Below are 24,023 nucleotides of genomic sequence, written 5' to 3'. Positions count from 1 at the left end.
CTGGGGCAAAAAGGATAATCATAGGATAATAGAACAGGTTGAGTTGGAAGGGACCTTAAAGATCATCCTTCTACCACTTTACTCAGAGTGCCATAAAACCTGGCCTTAAAATCATAGAATAGAATCATTGAATCAGCAAGTTTGACAAAGACCTCCAAGATCATAAAGTCCAACCTTTGGCTGAACACCACCATGCCAACTAAACCATAGCACTAAGTGCCATGTCTAGTCATTTCCTGAAGACTTCCCAGACTCTATCACCTCCCCAGGCAGTCTGTTCCAATGTTCCTCATGTTCCTCATGTTCAGCCAGGTGTTGACCAACACCCCCAGGCCCTTTTTCACTGGGTAGCTTTCCAGCCACTCTGCCCCCAGCCTGTAGTGCTGCATGGAGTTGTTGTGCCTTGAACACTTCCAGGGACGGAGTGTCAACGACTTCTTTGGGCAACCTGTTCCAGTGCATCATCACCCTCACAGTGAAGAATTTCTTCCTAATATCCAATCTGAATCTACTCTCTCTCAGCTTAAAACTATTAAGAGCAGCTAAACCATATTAAAAAAAAAAAAAACAAAAAAAAACAACAACGACAACAAAAACCCCCAAAAAAACAAAAATAAAGAGGAAAACTTGAAGGCAAGGAGGAGATAAGTTGTCTGAAAAAGGGTATAGAGAAGAGCCCTTGCAAAGGGCAGGAACATACTGGCACTGCAGCTGCAAAGAGAGGAACAGATAACTGGCTCCTAGAAAACCCAAAACTTCATTTCTGAGAGAGCAGTCATGCTACAATAGTTTGCCAAAACCATGCTTCAGTGTTGGCTCTCACTGAAAGTTGAAGGTAACTTCTCAGCCTGTGAGCTAAGTGACCACAAGGACAGTGGTAGTGATGGAATTTTCCCTCAAACACTGCCAATCTGAACAAAGTGAAGGTATTTCACAATTAGGGAACTTCAGTGAAAATAAGAAAGACAGTTCTCTCTAATTGTACCATTTCCTCAAACTTTCATGCTTGACTTACCCTTAGCTGCCTCCCAGTCCTGCCAAAAAGCCTGTCATTTGCTGCTACCTACAACAAACAGGTTCTTGTTCATGTGAACAGCCTTTTACCTTCAGACTAATTTTCAGAAATGACTGTATCAGAAACTCACTTGGTGCTCCCTACAGTTCAAGTATTTCTACTTGGTTTTCCTAGTTCCTTTGAAATATTTTCCTACCACTTTGTAAACTCTGTGTAAACAGCAGGTACCACAGCTGAAATGGCAAATATCAATGACATGGATGATTTCCTTCACCATTCATGTGCTCTGCCTGTCCCTAAACAGTGTAAAAACTTGGAACAGTTTGTAAAGATGTTTTCCAACCATTTACTGTACCAGATGCCAGAAAACCTAGCATCAGAGAAATTATACTGCTGCAGCAGCTATCTAGATATCAGTAAATGCCTCCCCTTGAAATATAGCTGAAATCTCAAAGTAAAAAACTAAAAAAATACTGTGACCACAGGGCTGTCCATGCACATGTGGACAACACATCTATGAGTTCCATATCACCAACAATATTTACTACTAACTCCCTAACTGTAAGTACTACACATCAGTTAAAAAAAATCCTGTCCTTAATACTTTTCATTCTCACAATTTATATTTAAGAAAGGGTAAACTTTGCAATAAATTAAAATATATATTAGAGCTGGATGTGCTTTGTTACTAAAGTAGTGTGGTTTTTACCCTGTGAACTGTTGATGCATTTACTGTTAATACAGAGTTGATAAAATAATATGGGTTGGTATTGGCTTTGCTTGGCTGAAAAAAATTATGCTGAAGATAGTGAACATCATGTTAGTGTTGTTATTCTAAATATCTGCAATATTTATTCTGGCATTTATTTAAATGTAGCTTATATGTTTCTTTGTTTTAAATTTGTGACCAAAGCAGTGTGGAAAACACAGGGATGCTTTATCTTACTGCTGATCAAGGCTGGTGTGGTGGTGGGGTGTTTTCTGCTTCTCACACTGTCCTGCCAAGAGAGCAGGCTGGCAATGCACAAGGAGCTGGCAGGAGACACAGCTGGGACTGCTCCTTGTGTGAGTCCCCAACTGATCCAAGGGATATCCACCATATGGTGTCATGCTCAGCTTGTAGCGCTGGGGCAGCTTCACAAAGCGGGGATGTTTGGAGTTACAGCATTTGCCCTCACAAGTCACTTTTGTTCATGATGACACCCAGCTTTCCTGGAGGTGGCAGAACCTGTCTCCCCATGGGCAGTAGTGAATGAATTCCTTGTTCTGCATTTGTTGTGCTTCACCTATGCAACTGTCTTCATCTCAACCCATGATTTTTCAAACTTTTCCCCTTCCAATTCCCTCCCCCACATCAAACTGGGTAAGTGAGGGAGACTTACTGAAGTAAGTTAGCTGTGTGGAGCTAAGCTGCCAACATGACATAAAAGACAACGTACCACAACACAAAAAAAAAGATTCTACAGCTAAAAGCATGGATAATGAGCTTTTATTTTGAAAGTGAAACTTTATTAATGCATTTAGAAGATATGTCTTGTCCAGATTCTGACAACAGTTTATTGCAAACAGCTAAAGAGGTTTGCCCACCAACCCTTTTGATAATCACACCACCCACATGTTTCAAAGTTAAAAATGGTTAATTGATTAGGATTCTGATTATTTCTTTTAATTTGGTGATGATCCACTGGCCACAATTTTACAGCCTTGAACATAATGCCATTCCCTATATTTACTTACCTTGGAGATGGAATCTGAAAGCTCCATATCAAAACTCGGAGGCATTCTTATGACCCAGGAGGCATCCATGCTCATTTCTGCAACTTGAAAGTCTCAGTTTCTTGGCTTTTTAGAACAGATGAAGGAAACAGCCACATTGGCTATCTAGGGAACAGAAAACAGTGCACATCCAAAAACCACACAGCAGAACCAATTAGATATTAGTGCATGGTCTTCTGAATCATGCATTTTTCACTGGACTAGACATAGGCTTACTTTTGTGTACTGAAACAACTGCTAATACTAGAGAGAAGTTAAGAAGAGGAATGTCAATGATTTAATGACTTTAAACTAAAGTTTGCTTCTCTGGTGGATTTTAAAAGGCAATTAATGACCAGGTCTACGTTCAGTCTGGTTAATTACTGGTTCCTGTCTTTTCCTCTATTGTTGCTATTTCCTCTCTATTCCAGTTCTGAGGTTTTCTGTTCACATGCATTTATTGGTCTGTCCTTGAGTATGATTGCAGAGACCAAATTCCCACACAAAGACAGGATACAGGTCTCTGCAGCAGAATTGCGCCAGTACGAAGTATAAGGATTAATATCAGGTTGGTTCTTTGTGTTGTGATGGAATCTATAACAAAGAATCTTTAAGGCTAGGAAAGATTCAAGATCATCGAGTCTGATCATTAACCCTGCACTGCCAAGCCCACCACTAAACTGTGTCCTTCAGCACCATATCACTATGGGAAGAGAAAGAAACCCAAACTGCCGGTCCGGTTAGGGATTATGCGCTGAACTCCTGTGTGTATACGTGTGTGCGAACGCACAAGATGCGTAGCTGCACGTCTGAGAGTTTCAACGGTGCTGGATGCACCCAGCTCCCAGAGACAAACTTTCCGTAAACTTCAGAAACCGCAACTGCCGCGACCCCTGTCCGCCGGCTGCGGAGCCTATTTCAGCCACTCCCGCCCCGGGCCCGCCCGCAGCCGCCCCCAGCCCGGCGGTGCCGCCCACCCCGCAAGAGGAGCCGCTGCGCCGCGCCCTCCCCCAGCACAGCGCCCGGCGCGGGCAGGCGGGCGGAGCGCGGCGCCCCGGCACCCGCATCCCCGGTCCCCATGCGGCGGCGGGCGGCGGGACGCTGCCGCCGCGGGGAGAGCTGCGCGCCCAGGCAGCCCGTCCGTGGCCGCGGGGCCGCCCGCATCGCCCGCCCGCCCGCTGGCCCACGGAGCTCCCGCAGCGACGCGCTGCGCTCCCGCCGGGGCTGAGCGCTTGCGGAGTACCGAGTGTCGGCGGGTCGTGCGGCACCCGGAGAAGGGGAGCGCTCGGAAACAATAGCAGTCAATACAAACCAGCACCCGGCGGTGCCTGCCCGGCTGCCGCGCATCGCTTATGCTCATTCGGGGGGACCCAGCCGCGGCGGCGGATCCCGCAGGATGACGGGTGATGAGGAGTCCTAAGTCGGCGTCGAGGCGGACCACCGCAGGCAGCGATGAGGCTCGGCGAGCCGGTGCCGGAGTGGAGGCCGGGGTCCAGGTGACCGCCGGCCCCGCGCCGCCGGCCGCCCGCAGCCGCCCGGAGCCTCGGGAGCGGCGGGCAGCGCCTGCCGAGAGCGCCTCGCCCAGCCGCAGGTAAGGAGCGGCGCACGCCACCGCTGCGGGAAAGCGGTCGGGTGCGGGCGGGTTGGGTTTGGGGTTCCCCGGCAGGGCTGCGCGGGAGCGGGGAAGCGGCTGAGCTGCCCGGCCAGCGGCCGTCGGGCGTCCCGCAGCCGGTGCCGCCGTGTGTCGGCGCTCGCCCTCAGCCCGGGCGCTCCCGTCGCCCGGTCCGGCGGGGACATTCTTCCTTAATGGGAAGCATCTGTCCTCCGGTACGGCAGAAGGAAACACGGAGGCGAGGGGGAGTTCGGCTCCCCACGGCTCCCCGCAGCCATCTCCGCCCAGCCGCTGCTGGCGCACGGCCCGGGCCGCGCAACACCGGCCGGGCCCGCCCCGCCCCGCCGGGAGCCGTGAGGGCAGCGCCGCCGCTCGGGGCTCCGCCTGCGCCCCGCCTCCCGGGGCGGGGCCGCAGCCCATTGGCCGGCACGCTGTGGAGGCAGCCAATGGCGGAGGGAGGGGCTGAGCGCGCCCCCGTGCGGCGGGGCGGAGCGGTGCGAGTGCCGCGGCAGATCCCGGAGGAGCGGGGCCGGCCGTGCATCTGTCCGGCACGGGCAGGCCACGGTGAGTCCCGGCCGCCGGCCCTTCCCAGCCCCTCACGAGGCACTGCATCCCCCTCTTCACCTCAGTGAGCATCTCCTGAAAGGGACAAAAGGAATCTGAACGAGTAGGAGTGTTTTGTAGAAGGATTTTCATTAAGGAGAATATAAGGGAAACAGCACCTGAAAATTCTTAAACAAATTACAAGCTATTTGTCTTGTAAAGAATGCTAAACATCCCATTAACTTGACCATAGATATTTGGGAAAACTCTTCATCCAACGAGCCTCTTCTTTGAACTGTAATAGTTTGCACATGGTAATCTTAAGGAAAAAATGTGCGATCTTGTTGCTTGCAGATCTGAGAAAATCTGAATTTTATACTACAAGCAAATAACTAATGGAACTAATAATACCTGGTACAAGTGAATTCTGTTATTTTCACAGTGTTGTACAAAAGCAGGAATATTAAATGTCTGTTACTAATAGCAGCCTGCGTTCTTGTATGACTTTAATTTGAAAAGCTTTCAAATTCTTCCGTTGATAGGAATAAGAATAGAAGTGTTTTAAACTCACTTGTCCAGAGTTGGGGTGCTTAATTGGTAACAAGACATGACATAAATGATTTGATTTTCAGAAATTACTAGTGCTCCAAGTCAGTAACACCTGTGTTTTCTTGTCTGTGCTTCTTTAAATGACTCTCCATGGTTGTAGCCATTCAGACTTCGACACACAGTTCCAAAAATGTGAACTTGAGTATTGGTAGACATACTATAAACTTTTCCTCTGAGGTCTGTGCTTATGCTTTTAAACAAATTGTGTAGTTTTGTCATTTCTGATTGGTCATAATATCTGTTTGGTTTAGATTGCAGTGTTAGAGTATATCCAACATCACAGAGCAACCCATGGCAAACGATGACAGAGTCTAGATCTATGGCCAACCAATTCTTTCTTTCACTTTCTATCACAATCATTCCCCATATCTATTACGAATGAGAGTCTTTGAGCCACATTTTACCCTACCAAAAGTTAGTAATGTGTCTAAATATTAGGCAGCTAGGTGATGTGAGTTTGCTAATTTGGGACCTAATGAACCTCAGTTGTACTATTTCTAGTCATCTGATGAGGTACATAACTGATATTATTCATCTTCAAGTGATTATGGCTTGGGTTTTTTTTTTTTTTTTGTTCATTGACTGTAGAGGGAGCCCTGGCAATTTGCTTGAACTAGATATGTCCCTACAAGTTTTCTAGTTTTTCTGTGAGATGAGTACTATTCTTGGTGTTCAGAATAAGCCTTATAAAATCGATTACCATAGGGAGATAGCATAACTTTTTTAGAATAGGTATTTAGTAGAAGTGAGTAATGGGGGTGAAATTGACACTGAAATAGAAGACGACATGGAATAAAGAAAATGGCTTTCCAACTGAACTTGGCCTTGGTTGTCTAAAGACTTTCTGGACAATGCAGGTAATCACAAGGTATAGAAAGGGTTTAAAATATGTAAAGAGTGCATAAAAGTTTTAAAAAATAGTAATTTCCTCTCTCTTTTCTTCCTGCCCCCCAACAACGCAGGAGTTGCCAGGCGAGGGGAGGCACCAAGATGGGGGAGCGGGCGTTGGCCGGGGCGCTGTCCGCGGTGCTGCTGCTGGGGCTGGCGCTGCCGCGGGGCGCCCTGGGCTGCCCCCAGCCCTGCGCCTGCTACCTCCCCACCGAGGTGCACTGCACCTTCCGCTCCCTGGCAGCCGTGCCAGCACGGATCCCCAAACACGTGGAAAGGATCAACTTCGGGTTCGTACGGCAGCTCGGGGCAAACGGTTTTGTGCTCTCAGCGCGGGGGCCTGGGATGCTTCGTGCAGCTGGGGCAAACCAGGATCTCTGGGTGTGCTTCTCAGGTAGAATCACAGATATGGATGCTTACCCATCGGTGCTGAATTTCAAACGCTACAGCTGCTGGCATGGAGGAATTAGCTTAGCCTTTTTGTTTCAAACAAAAGTTACTATTATTTTCAAATAAATCCTTATATCACGTTGTGAGGGTTTTTTTGGCACATAGAACATTTAGACTTTTAGACTGTATAAAAAAGATATTTAATTAAATGTATTATGAGATTTCTACAGATTATGGAATTTTATACCTGATTTAAAAAAAACAAAAACACAGTAGGAGTAAAATTCTATGATGTAACCCAGGAGCATTTTGGAGAACAATGAGATACAGCATATCTTAAATGAATACAGTGGAAAGAGATTTGATGCATTGCCTTTGGAGTTGTGGTTTTGTTGCAGTTTTTTTTTAAGCCACTAAGCGCAGTATAACCCTATTTTGGGAAGAGATTGCTCAGACTCCAACTCACTGTTCTCTGCCAGGATATTGCCAACTCACATCTGTCAGATTTTGAGACAAGAAGGCAGGGACTGTTGGTGGGCTTCATATCACAAAAGTACAATGTTGGGTCATTGTGTGACATGGAACAGTGCAAGAGTTGTAGTCCTCTTTGCTTGGTGTCAGGGCTGCCCCACTACCCATGATGAGTTCACCCTGACACCCTCATGGCCTGCAGCCTAAGCTGCAACTGATCAAATGACTGGCAATAGTGATCTGTTGGTTAGAGTGGTTTTTTTTTGCTTCTCTATAGTTAAAAATTTTTATCCACCAACATTTTATCCACCTAAAGCCTAATTTTATTCTCAAAATGCTCTTGTGCTCATTAAAGCTACATTAAATAAATATGTACTCAGATCCCTCAATTGCTTTTGAAAAGGGGATGTTGGCTTCTAAGTTACTAAGGCATTTGGGCTGTTTTTTTAGTAAAGTACATTATTTGATATACTATTAGCATAAAAAACATTTCCTCCCTTTGTATTTCATCACTACAAATGACGTTTTCTGAGTTATGTCCTTTCCCAGGAAGAAACTGGGAACTGCCGGTTGTTACACTTTCACTTTGAAAGAGTACCTTTATCATATTACTGTTTTAAGTGCTATACATTTAGAGAGTGAAGATTTTTTTTCTAACCGTTAGTTATTCAGGAAAATTTTTTATTTAGACAAGTTAATATTTTTTTTCGAAGGACTGATGTTGAAATAAGGAATTTTAATAAGATGTTTGCTATAAGCTTAGTGGATCTGCAGAAGGACTAAAAATATTAATACAGTATTAAAATTTTAGCAAATTAAGGATCTTTAGATAGATAACATAGTGAAGATCCAAAAGTATTTTCTCCATATTCAAAGTATGTTAATTTCATGCTGTGTCTTCTCTTGCTTTCTAGAAAATGCAAGAAATTGGAAAAAAATCTCTAAAATTCTATGCTTAATTTTAAGACTTCGTGCCTAGATTAGATACTACATTTAATTTTCTGTATACATATGAAAAACACAAATGTAGAGCTAGGCCACCAAATGTAACTCTTCCAAACTGGTAAATAAAGCCTGATTTGCTTGTCCAAAGCAGAACTGATTAATTTTCAAAGAGTAGATTTTTCTGTATTCCTTATCTAAGAGGAGTTTCAAGGCTCAAATGATGGAATTGGAAGGTCAATTCCTAGATCTTCTGTATTTAGTTAATGTAGCCAATTACATGTTGTAGCAGTAAGTGAAGCAGGATGTGACTTACTGTTTCTTGTGCTGTTTGGGAGATAACCCATTTTTAATGTTTACTCTCCAAATCTCTATGTATTTGTTTTTATATGCTGCTTTGGCAGCACTGCAGCTTGTCTAGTTTGCCAGGCTCCATAGCATCATGGTTTGGCCACAGGCCATTAACTTATTTCCATTCTATAAACTGAGCTGCATGGAAAAATATACTGACAACTATTAGAACTTAAACGCCTATTTATTACTTTTACTCTTAATTTATGGTTAAAGTGTCACAAAGTCAGTTGAAAGAAATCGTAGTGTAAACATGAGCTAAGTATGCTTGGGCCTTGTAAGAGTCTTTCAGTAACTTCTGGCCTTTTGACAATGCGTTAAAGTCCCTCCAGTTTTTCCTGAAAGTTAGATTATACTAATTTTACATTTTCAGTCTGTGACAGTCGTATAAATTGTAACTGCATGTGTGACTTTTTTTTCCCCAGGTTCAACAGTATACAGTCTATATATGAAAACTCCTTTGCAGGACTTACGAAATTGGAATTGCTCATGATACATGGAAATGATATTCAGAATATTCCTAATGGTGCTTTGAAAGATCTTGTGTCTCTACAGGTAATGCTTATGTTTTCCTAAATTTCAAAACTAACTTCAATGAAAAATTGAAAATAAAACTAAATGTTCTTTATAGTGCCTTTTAAGGATTAACATACCGTTTTCTTCCAAAATACATTGGATATCTATTAACTATGCCTATGTCTAACTTGATAATGCCAACTAACACTCAGTTTTATTCTACCTCTGACCAACATATCATTTTTCAGTGGTGCAAAAGATTTGAATGTGGGAGGAAAAAAATTACTTGATTGCTATTCTATTTGGATTTAGACAATAAAAAGAATCTCTGGTTCTTTTTTTTTAATTGATGTTTGTTTTGATTTTTTTGTTTAGGTTTTCAAAATTAGTTACAATAAATTGAAAGCCATAACTGGCCAAACTCTTCAAGGACTTTCAGGCTTAATGAGACTGCACATGGACCACAACAGAATTGAGTTTATTCATCCAAATGCTTTTAATGGTTTAACCTCTCTAAGACTTGTCCACCTGGAAGGAAATTTGCTCCAGCAGCTTCACCCCAACACCTTTTCAACATTTATGGTCCTTGATTACTTCAAATTGTCAACAGTAAGACATCTCTACCTATCTGAAAATACCCTTAGGACCTTGCCTGCAGGGATGTTTCAAGGCATGCCACTGCTGGAAAATCTTTACCTTCATGGAAATCCATGGGACTGCGACTGCAGTTTGAAGTGGCTCCTTGAATGGAATGAAGTTTCTGGAGGTAGGAGCATAGGCTACCAGTATTTATTGAACTCCTAATGTTGATTTTTTTTGTCTTCCTATTCTGTGTGTTGATGGTTTTGTTATTTCGTGTTATTACCTACATGATGTCTAAGTGCAGTATTAATTAATGTTACCGTTCAATAAATATGTGTATTTAAAAAAACTGTGTATATAAAAAACAAGCAGTTTTCTTTCATTAGATAAAAATATGTATGTAACAGCAAAGAAATTAGCCATTACATTTGGGATGTTGGAAGTGGTAGTGAAGTTTATAACGGGAAAGGAAGTTTATAACTTTTTACTGCATTTTCTTGCACAGCAGTGTGCCTTTGGTAAGGGCTGCCAATTGTCCTCAGCCAACAAAGCTTCTGACTGTATCCTCTCATGGAAAGTGGTAACATTGGATTTGAACTTGTTTGTCCGAGGAAGGAAGGAAATCAGGTTACCAAATTCCTGATTAAGCCCTCTAATTTTGAATCTATTAACATCAAGGCTGTAATATGCATTCTTCATGTCCATCTGTATTTCTTCATTGACCACAACTTCATTTTATGATGGAACAAATAATATATTAAGTTTTTTCGTGTGCTTACAACGTATTTATTTTCAACCATGTATTTTTTTCATGAAATAGCTTGTCTATCTTTGTTCAGTCTTAGAGATGAGAAAAGTACCCCAATGTCAAGGCTAGAATGCTTCTGATTGTGTTCAGAAGCAAAAAAGAGAGCTTTATAATGCTTCTGTATCAGCAATACACTAAATAAGGAGGGGTTTGAGTGTCAATTTTTAGTTTGGGTATCTCAGTGTAGCAGAAGAGCTGATGTCACACCAGAGCTTCTGCTAAATTATTAAAAGGGAATTGGCATTCAATTGGAACTGAAGATGTCTCAAATAAGTGATGGAGTCCCAAGGTTTATGTAATTATTTCTGAGCACGTATAGTGAATGATGATGGGTCTTGTAATCCTAGAATACATAATTCATTGCAATTTTGCACTTGACTGTAGCACAGTGCTTTTTAGGAATGTGTAATGCTTGAATGAGTAATATAAGTCTTCTGACTAAACAGATATTTGAGTCATCTGACTGAAATACTGTATTTCACTAGCTACATTTTAATATTGTAACATTCTGTTCTTGATTCAAATTGTGTGCGTATGTCTAATGGGTGTACTTAAGTTTTACTGTAAGTTATAATAATGATATATTAGCTGAACATTCCTTCCTTAGTGCACTGTTGGCTTGCTAGTACTTTGATTATTCAGTTAGGTTACCTCTGTATGCTAAAACAGTAGCGATTTTTGGAGGGAGGAATAATTTATCCATGTCATTTTTATGTATGACAGATTTTGTATCTGTGTATGACTATAACATTAACTTCTTTGGAAATTCTGTCTAGAAAGAGTTATTAAATTTTTTCAGACTAGTGTAGCCACTGCCAAGTTGATTGTGGGCCAGTTTTTCCTTATCTTTGAAACATCCGGTTTGAATCTGCAACTGACAAACTGCATATATATATATGTATATATATATATGTACATATAAATACATATATATGTATTTAATTTTTAACAAACACCTTTTCCAGAAAATTGATTTTTCAGATTAGCAAAGCACATATTTTCCATTAAAATAATGGTATTAAAATTTGACATGTATTTCCCTTTCTCCTGACATTTTGCCTTATAACCCACTGGTATATTGTTCATTCTTTCAAAGATCCCTCATTCTTCAGGATGATACTTATTCCTAGAATAACTGTAATACATTTTATTTACTATATGGCTCCAAACTGAATACCTAATGTACATTTGGCATTTGAGTGAACAGAACAATGTAATAAATATATGATTGTTACTTTGCAGACAACATTCTGCATTGACAGAAGAGAGGAGTCAAGACTGTAATTTCCTGGTCTAGCTCTCCTTCTCTGTTTTACCTTTTTTCTATTATTACAAAGTTTGCAGTTGTTTTAGAGGTCAGGGAAGAAGTGGAACTCTGTTTTTTCCTGCTGATAAATAGCTTGTAAGTGCAAGAACTAGTCAGTCTGTTTTGGTAGCTACAGTAAAGAGAACAGCATTGGCAATTTTGTGTACTGCCAATGCTGTTCATCAATAGAGAAATAATAAAAAGCTTCCTGGATTATTTAATGAGGAAGTCCAGCATTTCTCTGGTAAATGCTCTATTTTTGAAAGCTGAAAGGCCCCACGCCTCTTCATATTAGATCCACAAGTTAGGCTGTCACTACAAATGCAAACTTTTTGTCACAGAGAGTAGTTTGTTGCTGATTTAAATGTTGCCCTGCACACTTTGCATAGAAATCAAAGAAATCATGGTCAGATTGAGAACTGGGTGCCCAGTCAGCTGTAAAACAAAGAGGTGCCATTCTATAAGTCTTGCCTTATAATTATAATGCAATCCTGAAATCCTCATGAAGTTTATTTCATATTTCTGAAAGTTGTCTAACTAGAACAGTTTTTCAGCTTATTTATGTCTTGTTTTCCTTTTTATTTTTTTTCTTCTTTTTTTTTCCAGGTGTTTTAAAATGCAAAAAGGACAAAGCCTATGAAGGCGGACAGCTGTGTGCTAAGTGCAGCAGCCCAAAACAACTGCAGAAAGAAGATATTCAAAATTTGGAAGATATTTCCTGTAGAAAGCCTGTAATTCAGTCCTCACTGAGGCAAAATAGCAGCACTCAAAATGAGGAAGATGGTGACAGTTACGAACTCTCTCTGGAAGAACTTCAGTCCTCGCCATGGAACATTACTCTAAATATGACTGATGAGCATGGCAATATAGTCCACCTGAACTGTGAAATCAAAAAACCAACAGGCTCTACCAAAATTCAGTGGAATCAAATCCAGACTCAGGAGATAGATATAAATGCTACAATTGCACTGGATTTTGAATGTCCAATGAATCGAGAAAACTATGAAAAACTATGGAAGCTTATAGCTTACTACAGTGAAGTACCTGTTAAGTTAGAGAGGGAACTTATGCTCAGAAAAGAGCCTAAAATAATCTATCAGTACAGGCAAGGTTCAGATTATGATGCTCTTTACTACACAGGTGTAAAAGCCCAAATACTTGCTGAGCCTTCTTGGGTGATGCAGCCTCTTATAAATATCCAATTGAACAGGCGTCAGAGTACAGGGAAAAAAGTGGTGCTATCTTTTTTTACTGTGTTTTCTCAGACAATTCATACCAAAACCACCAGGCAGCAGAGAAACTGGGTAATGATAGAGCAAAATCAGAGCACAAGGACAGCACAGAGTGTGGTGGAAGGGTCAGAGTGTCAGCTGAGCTGCAGTGTGAAAGCTTCTGAGAGCCCCTCCATTCAGTGGCTTTTTCCAGATGGAACTAAACTGCAGGCACCTTTTAATGACAAAGAGAGTAGGTTTTCCATTCCCAATAGTGGCCAACTAATAATCAAAGCAGTCAGTTACACTGATGGAGGTGTGTACCACTGCATTGCCCAAGTGAGAGATGATGTGGACATAATGCCTTACAGACTTGTTGTGCAGCCTGCAGCTATTCAGGTAGCTGATTCAGATGTAGTGAGAGTTGAAAAAAATGTTGGAGATCTAATAGCTTTGCCATGCAATGCAATTGCCATCCCAGACCCACAGTTGAGCTGGATTCTTCCAAACAGTCAGGTACTCAATGATTTATCAAACTCCTCAAAAGGCTATATGCTGCCCAATGGTACTTTGCTTATTCCAAGGAGCCATGTCACTGATAGTGGCCATTACAGATGTGTGGCTGTCAATCAGCAGGGATCAGATCAGATTGTTGTAAGGGTCACAGTAAATAAAATGGTGTCTGACAGGTCATTTAAACGAATCAAACTAAAGAAGCGCCCAGGCTCAAAAGGTTTGTCAAAAACAAGAGGGCGGGTCATAGATGATGAAGAGGGATCAGGGGCAGGAGGGATGGAGGAGTTCCCACGAAGAAAGAACCGCCTAAAAGACTGGGAAATACCTTTTAAACAAAAAAGTGACCAAGTGCCAGAAGCTCAAATTAAAAAGGGGAAGAAGGGCAGAAGGAAAATGAAAATCTGGAAAAGTACTGATGGAACCCAAGACAGCAATGTTGCAGAAGGCCGGAGAGTATTTGAATCTCGAAGGAGAATTAATGTAGCAAGCAAACAGATTAATCCACAGCATTGGGCTGACATTTTGGCAAAGGTCCGTGGGAAGAATCTTCCTAGAATGACAGCTACAACTGTCTCTGCAACAACTTCACTGCCATCAGTCATGCAGGAGTCTACTCCTGCCCCTTATCCTTTAGCCAGCCCTCCATCTTCAGAGACAGGAGCTGATGTGGTGGATTCCTCTGCTGATGCATCACCTGTGGGTGAAGATGAACAATTGTCAGTCACTGCTTCACAGAACATGGAAGTGTTTTCAGCCCAGCCTGTATTAATAAGGTCAGAAACGGAAACATTCTCCAACCACAGGGCTTCAGAAATACCTGCAAGTATGGACACTGTAGAAATTGCTTTGTCAGGTCCATATTTGACTCCTGTCTCTCCAACTCCACAACCGCAAGGGGAGCAGCATCTTGATGTCAGGACAGATGATTCAATTGCTCTTACTGAAGAACCTCTAGCCAAAAAAATTGTGACAAACTTTCCTAATGTTCAGAACAGTTTATTCACAGTGGAAAATGTAGATAAAACTGTATCTTCTATATCTGAAGAAAATTCTGCTTTTGCTGAGCTACCACTTGATGCTACTCTCCTTGCTGAGCCTCAGACTGTGGATCTTCATAGCACCTTGGAGGAAAGCTTGAAGTTAAATGAAGGGGGCCCAATTAGTGTTGACACTGTAACTTCAGCACCTTCTCAGTTTGTTGAGATCATCCCAACAGATTCTGTTGGCACTACTACTGCTCCTTCATCTACTTTTCCATTTGTTAGAGAAAAGAGCAATGATGCAAGATACCAGCGCAAAAAAATATCCACAAGTCATACAAAAATGGCAGACTTAAGTAACAGTTTTCTAGCTGTCACCCCTGTTAGGGTTCAGAGTGAAGAAGAACCTGAAACCCAGAGGAATACAGTGACTCAAGAAAGCATATCCAGCAGTTATGCAGACAATTCTCAGACAGAGGAACATAGAAACTTGGCTATTCCAAAACAAAATCCCATATTCATTTTGCAAAGTGCTAATGCTCCTCATAAAACAGCAGAGTTAGAAACAGCTTCTTCCATGATTAGATTGACCACTGTGGCCACAACAACAATTCCATATAGAAAGACCATGCCTTCACTTATTACTCAGCATGGTAGAAAAAGGCCTTATGGGAGAAGGAGAAGGCCAAACAGAATCCGACAAAGACCAAAGCCTTTGCCCCGTCCTGTTTTAACCACAGAGGCAATGCCTATAATTCCAAGGACACCTGAAATTGAAGCTGTTACCAAAACTTCTGCTGCAACTCTTAAAAGTCCTGATCTTAAAAACACCAAAATACAGGCTAGGAAAGAGGAGCGTATGGAATCCACTCCTTCCTTAATTCCTGATTCGGGTGTCACAGAGAAAATTACAAAAATCGGAGATGTGATCACAACTTTCTCTTTTGGGCCTACTGCTTCTCCACTTGCAGCCAAACATGTGCCACATCCTACTAAGCCTGAAACCTTGGAACTTCCAGTGACTGAGCCCATCACAGTTTTATCATCAGATGCTGTACATGATGCGCTTCCCACGAAAGAATCAAGTGTATCTCTGAAACCAGAGCAAAGTGAAGTGCCAGCATACCACTCATTAGACAACGTCTCTGCGGAGAAGGACATGAAAGCAGATTCTAAAACTGTGGATCATATGGCAGAACAATCAAGGACCACAACTTCTCCTGCATATAGAAATACTCAATACTCAATACTATCAACAAAACTAAAATCTCAAGAAGAGCCTAACCTATTTGACTTAGAAGTTGTGGTTAATGAAACAACTGCTGGAACATTCCAGGTGGCATATCCCACTATGAGTGACTTAAGTATTCCTGTTGGCACAGTCGAAGTTTATAAGCACCTATCAGTTTCAAAAGAGCCATGGAAGCCCACAGTATCTGTAGAAACAGCAGCAAAATCTAAGCCATCTCAGCAGTATGAGATAATTACTTTATCCTCCTCTTTCAGCACTGCAGAAACTCAGACTTTTCCAGTTAGAGAGACAAAGAAATCTCTTACTTCCCAGGCTGGGACAGTGCCATCTTCCTTGGACAGAAAGGAATCTATGTTACATGTGTTTTATCATTCACAGACGACTGAAAAGCCTCCTACTACATCCACTGCTTTTATTACGCTTACAAAACTTGTCACTCTTCCCCCTTCCATTTCAAGCACTTCCCATCCTTCTTTTCATTATACAGCCAAGGAGAGTAATGCCTTTAATCGAGAAAGGTTCCCAGAAGTAAAACAAGTTGGAGCAGGTGGTGACAAAATAGTGATGACCTCAAAACAGAATGTTCATCCTACTCCTTCCTCTAACCAGAACAGGATTAGCATACAGTCCAAAGAGCAGCAATTAAATGAGTTGTATAGTAGCAAGTCAAACAACAGTTTACTGCTAAATCCAAGTCTTCCCCATCCACCTGCCGGAATGATACCAGGCATAAACCAAAGACTACCTGTTGTGCCTCCAAAGCACATTCTAGTAAGAGGCACAATGAAGCTTCCTGTAACACAGGGCCCTCTTAGCTATTTTATAACACATCAACCCCTTCACTACACAAACAAACCAGAGATAACAGCCTATGCAGCACATACCATCCAGGACAGGAAAACTTCTGCTTCCCAGAGAGAATCAACTGCCCCAACACAAGCCTCTCCATTTCACAAAACAAATCCATTAACTGAAAGCAAGTTCAGTAATCAGGGTCAGAACAGATACAATTTTAATTCAAGATTTTTTGGAAATAACCATGTTCCAGATAACAGAGGCACAGCTGGGAGACTTCCAAGTCAAGGGATCCCCTATTACCCCAGTTCCAGAATACCATTCCTTTTCAACAGAACAAGGATATTCCCTAACTTAAATATGCATCCTAAACCAGATGTTCCGAGTCAACCAGTGCCAAAAGACACAAATGAGAAGAAGGTTGCTCAGGTCTTACCTACTGGGATTACAGTGCAGAAAGCTACAGCTATTCCAGTGCCTCCAATGCCACATGCCACAACGACTGCATCACCACGGGTGATTTTAAAGATCACCCCTCCAGCCTTTCAGCGCACAAAACCACAAATAAGCACTACAGTTCATCCTTTTAAAAATGTCTATTATCATCATCAAAAATTTCCATCTGTTCCTTACATGGGAGGCATTATGCCACGCAATTCGACTGTAATTCAGTCTTCCACTAATTTTAGAGTACACGGAGAAAGACCTAAAATTATCGCAAAAGCATCTCAGACCATATCCATCCTTGCTGAAATGGATGCTTTTATCCCTTGTGATGCAGTTGGGGAACCCAAGCCTTTTATTACTTGGACAAAAGTCTCTACAGGTAAGACAGATAAAAAATTTCTTCTGCATGGTCTGTAGGGGTATTGCACAGAAGTGCAACATGGTCACAGGAATATTTCAAAATACTGAAAAATGCTTCCTGTCACTTATAATTACTGTAGAGAAAATGATTAATTGCAACTAATCATTACAAATAATAATGGATTTGCAGTGTTTCTTGTAGTAAAAGAAAACCTCTACCATTTAATATGTTCGTTTTTGAAGAATAGTTTTTGGCTGTGAAAAGCAGCCAACTGCTTATTCATAGCAGTTAGAATTTATTACAGCAATACTTTTGAGTATGGGTTTGTTAACATTGCTACTTTAAATATTGATGTGTGTATCATCTCCATATGCAAAAGGAACAGAAAAGTTACATAAAGATTTAAGAGGGATCCTAAAACAAGGCCTTCAAAAATTTCCTTGCTGTCCATGTTTGCAAGATAGTGGTTAGTTCTGCCATAGAAACAAAGACTAATTTGTGCTATGGATAGAGTCAGAAGATGTCATGTAGGCCCTCCAAAGTTGTAATTGGTGTTGAGTAAACCTAAAATCTCACTAAAGACTTCTTTATTGCAATAATGTACATTTTAAACCCTTTGACTTTATCTTTCTTTTTTTCCTCTCACTTTCACAGGAGCTCTAATGACAGCCAACAGCAAGTTACAGAGGTTTGAAGTCTGGAAAAATGGTACTCTCCTTATCCGAAATGCTCAGCTTCAGGATCGTGGACAGTATTTATGCACAGCTCAGAACGTGCATGGCGAAGATAAAATGATGGTTATGCTCACAATTGTAGCCCACCAGCCCAAAATTTTACTTTCCCACTATCGAGATGTCACGGTGTACTTTGGAGATACCATAGCAATGGAGTGTCAGGCTAGCGGGACTCCAAGCCCATTAATTTCATGGATTTTCCCCGACAGGAAGATTTTGCAGGCAGTCACAACCACAGAAAGCAGAATAATGCTTCATGAAAACCGAACTTTGTCTATCAAGCAAGCAACTTTTTCAGACCGAGGAGTTTACAAATGTGTAGCAAGCAATGCTGCAGGAGCTGACAGCATTGCAGTGAGGCTGCACATTGCAGCCTTACCCCCCATCATCCAGCAGGAAAAGCAAGAGAACATTTCCCTGCCCCTTGGTAGCAGTATTAACATCCACTGCACTGCCAAAGCAGCACCTGCTCCCAGCATCCGCTGGGTGGTCTTTGATGGCACCCAAATCCGACCTTCTCAGTTTGTCAATGGGAATTTATTTGTTTTTCCTAATGGGACTCTCTACATTCGCAACGTGTCCCCCAAGGACAGTGGGACCTACGAGTGCATTGCTGCCAACATGGTGGGAGCTGCCAGGAGAACAGTACAACTCCATGTGAAGAAGCACGCATCTAATGCTAGGATCACTGGGAGCTCTCCTCAGAGAACAGATGTAACATACGGTGGCATCCTGCATTTGGACTGTAGTGCTTCTGGTGACCCTTGGCCTCGGATATTATGGAGGTTGCCTTCCAAAAGGATGATTGATTCCCTTCACAGGTAAGGGAATCAACTATTTGAGGTGTTGCAGGTAAATTGCAGTTTGGATGAACTTAGAGAAAAGCCCACTCAGAGGTTTTGTTCCTGACTTCTGCAGGTTTTGAATGATCCTCTGAATCCTTAAGAAGGAATTTCAAATTATATAAAAAAATATAAGTCATATTTTAGCATAATTTTCTAGAAAGAAGTATTACTCTTGAAAAGTTAGCTTCAAGTTTTTAGGATAAGCGGCCACTGTTTGTCTTTTACAGCAACTTGTAAACGTAGCAAAAAGTCACGATATACAGGTTGTGTACTGCTTGTTCCAATGTGCTTAGTCTGAATACTATTGCACAGGTGCCTGCTTTTTTCCTGGAGAAAAGGGATTGTTGAATTTTATCTCTTAGGCAAATCATTACACACAGTAAATACAGGGCAAATAAATCAACTTATAATTACTTAAACAAACACAATAATTTAAACGTCATGTATAAACAAATGTTACTGCAAAATAAGGTCTGTGCAAACCTGGTTGTGTATAAATGCCTAAAACAATATGTTCTCCAATGTTTGCAATATCAAGTAAAATATCACTTCTACAATAACTGCCCTAACACTTGGTTGAAAGCAAATTTCTGTGCTATAAATTATTCGTAACTCACCTTAGAGCACTATAAAGAGATGATAAATGCATTGTAATTAAAATGCATAATTGGGAACAACTTTCTTCACAGCTGAACATAGTCATAATTTTTTTTATATTGACAAAAATATATTTAGGTAACCTGTATATTACAAAATATATAGCACAAAATCCAGACTGCATTTTATGCCTCATAGTGCTAACAAAAAAATACTGTGTTTCTTTTTAATTTTCCCTCATGATCTTTATGTGAGCTGCTTTTCAAATACTAGAGATCTACTTCGGGAAGATAACTGGCTACTGAGGTAGTTGGTTTTGACCACAATACACCAATTCCATAGCAAAGTGGAAAGGAATAATAGCTTTTTTTAGCATACTGGAATTTTTTTTCCTTGAAAATACCAATATTTGGCTTCTTTGTGACTTTTCTAAAAGTTTAATATTTATACTCAATACCAGAAGGAGTGCCTCATCTTTGTTTTCAGCTGAAGACTGAAGTACTGGACTCCATTGTGGTCCATATAGGCTCCTGTGGATTATATAATTCAGAGGTCTCATATTTCAATGTTATAGAATAATGTACAAGTAGTCAGAAGAGTGAAAACCACCATAATTTGTTATTTAGTGGTCAAAAACAGCATTAAAGTCATTAAACCCAAGAAAATTACTTGGTTACAAGTGAGTAGACTTCTTTTTTTCCATTTGCTTTTTGGTGGTGAATATCCTAGAAATTTCTGACCACCTAATTATTTACCAGTAGCAATTTTCCTCTCCTATTCTTTTTTTTTTTTTTTTTTTGATACTGTTGAATTGTTATTCTCCCACAGATTTCTCTCAATAGTTTATACCCAAAATGTGATTTTGTAGCTCATGTTAAGTTCTTTTTTTCTTTCCTTACAGCACTTTGGAAACTAGAATCAAAGTTTTCAGCAATGGGACTTTGGTTGTTCATTCAGTTACAGACAAAGATGCAGGAGACTACTTGTGTGTGGCCCGCAATAAGATAGGGGATGACTACGTGCTCCTCAAAGTGAATGTGATGATGAAACCAGCAAAAATAGAACATAAGAATGAGAATAACCACAAAGTCAAGTATGGAGGGGACCTGAAAGTTGATTGTGTAGCCACAGGTCTGCCAAACCCAGAGATCTCCTGGGGTCTTCCAGATGGCAGCATGATCAATACTTTCATGCAGTCGGATGACAGCGGCAGCCGGACGAAGCGATACGTGGTCTTTGATAATGGAACCCTGTATTTCAATGATGTTGGACTGAGAGAGGAGGGAGACTACACCTGCTATGCTGAAAACCAGATTGGGAAGGATGAAATGAAAGTGCGGGTCAAAGTGGTGGCAGAGCCTGCAACCATCAGGAACAAAACATACATCACTATTAACGTACCTTATGGTGATGTTGTCACAGTGGCATGTGAAGCCAAAGGAGAACCCACTCCCAAGGTGACCTGGCTTTCCCCAACCAACAGGCCTATTCCTGCCCTGTCTGAAAAGTACCAGATATACAGAGATGGCACCCTCCTCATCCAAAAGGCCCAAAGGTCTGACAGTGGTAACTACACGTGTGTAGCACGGAACAGTGCTGGAGAAGATCGGAAGATGGTCTGGATCCATGTTGACGTTCAGCCTCCCAGAATCAACGGTCATCTCAGTGCGATAACATCTGTGCGGGAGACAGCCACCAGAGACAGCCGGAAACTTATTGACTGCAAAGCTGAGGGCATCCCTGCTCCTCGTGTCCTGTGGGCTTTTCCAGAAGGAGTAATCTTACCGGCTCCCTACTATGGGAACAGGATCACTGTGCATCGCAATGGAACGTTGGACATCAGAGGGGTGAGACAGACGGACGCCGTGCAGCTCGTGTGCATCGGGCGCAACGAAGGTGGGGAAGCGAGACTGCTGGTGCAGCTCCTCATCACAGACCATTTGGAGAAGCCCTCCTTCAGGGACCCTGTCAGTGAAAGGATCACTGCCATTGCTGGGCACAGCATCAATCTGAACTGCTCAGTCCAGGGGAACCCCAAACCCAGCACGAGCTGGATCCTTCCCAATGGCTCTGAAGTGCTGAGTGGCAGTCGCCTGCACAGATTTTACCATAAGAGGGATGGGATCTTACACATCAGCAGCTTATCTGCTGGGGATGCTGGCACCTACCGCTGTACAGCCAGAAACGCGGGAGGGTATGTGGAACGAGTAGTCTTCCTGAAGGTGGGACTCAGGCCAGAAATCAGCAACCAGTACAACAACCTGGTGAGCATCATCAATGGAGAAACTCTGCAGCTTCACTGCATCACCCAGGCAAACCAGCGGGCACAGATCTCTTGGACACTGCCCAATGGTATGGTTATGGATGCCCCCCAGGCCGTGGGTCGCTTTTCCCTGATGGAGAATGGCTCACTTACAGTGCGTGAGGCTTCTGTATTTGACAGGGGCACCTACCTGTGCAAAGTGTCAACAGAGTATGGCACTTCTGTTATGACTGTGCCTGTCATTGTCATTGCCTATCCTCCTCGGATCACCAGTGAGCCAGCACCTGTCATCTATGCCAGACCTGGAAATTCAGTTAAACTGAACTGCATGGCCATTGGGATTCCTAAAGCAGAAATAACATGGGAGCTTCCAGATAAATCACATCTGACAACAGGAGCTCAATCCCGCCTGTATGGAAACAAATTCCTCCATCCTCAGGGGTCATTAGTCATCCAGCAGTCCACTCAAAGGGATGCAGGCTTCTATAAATGCACTGCTAAAAATATACTAGGCAGTGATTCTAAAACAACCTACATACACATATTCTAACATTAAAACAAGTGCCTTTGACTGGATACTCGTGTTCAAGTCACTGCCAAATGAGTGCAATGAGGAGAGTACTGCTTGCAACAATGGCTAACAAGAGAAGAAAATGGAATTAATCTGCATTTCTTTTGTACTCAGTATGGTAGTAAGTCTGGAACTGAGAAGACTAACATGTTGTAAAAGGTCTTAAAATTGTTAAGACAGTGTAATGTTTTTCATGCTATCCAATAGCATCTGAGACCTAAAGTACTCTATTGTCAATAGTCCAAAACTATTTCTTGTTCTAACAAGCACCTTAAAAGTACCAAAGAAGTATTAACTGTTCATAAGTGAGCTGCAGTGATAGAAGTACTTTAGTAAAACATAATTTTCTTTATACCCTGAAGCGCCTTTTCATAATCTAGGTTTATAGAATATGATTATTAACCTTTCTGTTCATGCTTCTATCAGCTCTTCAAAATCAAAGACTAAATTAGCAAATAAGAGTGATCTATTTTAATAAAAATACATGCAGAGATTAGCTGCCTTAACATATGAACATACATTTGCCAGCTACTAAGGATGCTATGGTCAATTAATTCATTATCTATTTTATATATATTTTTTAATCTGACTATGAGACTAGAAAGAGTAACAATGAAATTGGTCTCATTTTATAAATTATTGGTCTTTACAAGACTCTGATACATTACAGTGTTTTATAATATTAAGGTCAATATACCGTACATTTTATAATAAAAAAATAAAATATTTTCCAAAGTATGTATTCATTGGTTTTCTTTTTTTTTCTTTCCCTTTTTTTTTTTCAGAAAATAAGGAACTCCAAGCAGTGGGAGTATGGAGTTAGGTCAAAAACCCTGAAGTAATGTACTGTTATATGTACTTGTATTTGACCTAATTTCTATTTGATACATTTATAGATATTTTAGGGAAGACAAATTAGTATAATTGTTTGTCTTTTTAAAATTTATTTATTAATTGAAATTTATTAATATTTCAGCATATATTTGCAATGGTAATACTTTTTCTGCAGTCAAGGATTGTTTACTGGATAATATGCATAATTTTCTGAAGATTTATCTCTTGTGCTTTAGAAATATTTGCTAGAAGGTGCTGAATATGCCCATGTTTCAACAAAGTATAACAATCAGAATTTTGGAAATGTTAACTTACCTTTAAACGTGTGGATTCTCTCAGATATTCCTGAATTCTTAAAGTTCTGCTTGCTCATAAAACTTATGGTCATATTTTAGAATATGGTTAGAATAAAAGCCTTATTTTTATTTTCTCTGTTGATCAAAACATGTCAGTAATGTAAAGTGTTTTGCTAATATTTACATTTTGCAAAAGCTGAAATCAAAGACTTCCTACCCCACAAGTTTATCCAGTTTAGAAAATAGTAAGCTGTTGCAAAATGTATACTTATCATAATGGCAAACAGAACTGAGCTACTTAAAGTAAAAGGTATTTTATTAGAACAACAATATAGAATTAAATGAGATGGGCATTGCTGAAGATACAAGGGGTACAATTTGTATTATAGAATATTTTATAAAACTTATTTTCAAAAAATTCAGTGCAGGTTAAAAATCTGTGGTTTGTACACAGCTTTATTAAAGTTGTGGATATGTTGCCTAAGTAAATAGCACTTAATTATGTCTTAGTTTCTTTTTTATGGTTTAAACCC

The 24,023-nt window shown here is 41.1% G+C and overlaps 1 protein-coding gene across 1 annotated transcript; it reads left to right on the top strand.

Annotated features, from left to right (window-relative positions):
* The first annotated feature begins 4,093 nt into the window (after positions 1–4,093).
* MXRA5 (matrix remodeling associated 5) lies at positions 4,094–23,100 on the top strand. The gene is made up of 7 exons (XM_058825406.1): positions 4,094–4,361; positions 6,497–6,712; positions 9,002–9,131; positions 9,468–9,858; positions 12,395–17,368; positions 18,005–18,905; positions 20,428–23,100. Exons 1-7 carry the CDS (start codon positions 4,177–4,179, stop codon positions 22,337–22,339), a joined length of 8,709 nt encoding a protein of 2,902 aa, XP_058681389.1. The 5' UTR covers positions 4,094–4,176; the 3' UTR covers positions 22,340–23,100.
* The last annotated feature ends 923 nt before the right edge of the window (positions 23,101–24,023 follow it).

Source organism: Ammospiza caudacuta, chromosome 2 (assembly GCF_027887145.1).
Source record: "Ammospiza caudacuta isolate bAmmCau1 chromosome 2, bAmmCau1.pri, whole genome shotgun sequence".
Taxonomy (NCBI): Eukaryota; Metazoa; Chordata; class Aves; order Passeriformes; family Passerellidae; genus Ammospiza; species Ammospiza caudacuta.
This window is presented reverse-complemented; position numbering and strand designations above follow the sequence as displayed.

What these genes read in the sequence shown, in the direction of transcription:
- MXRA5 (XM_058825406.1), top strand. Translation starts at nt 4,177, where the DNA reads ATGAGGAGTCCTAAGTCGGCGTCGAGGCGGACCACCGCAGGCAGCGAT. An exon ending in TTGGACAAAAGTCTCTACAG is followed by an intron (nt 17,369 to 18,004) that starts GTAAGACAGATA and finishes TCACTTTCACAG; the next exon opens with GAGCTCTAATGACAGCCAAC. An exon ending in ATGATTGATTCCCTTCACAG is followed by an intron (nt 18,906 to 20,427) that starts GTAAGGGAATCA and finishes CTTTCCTTACAG; the next exon opens with CACTTTGGAAACTAGAATCA.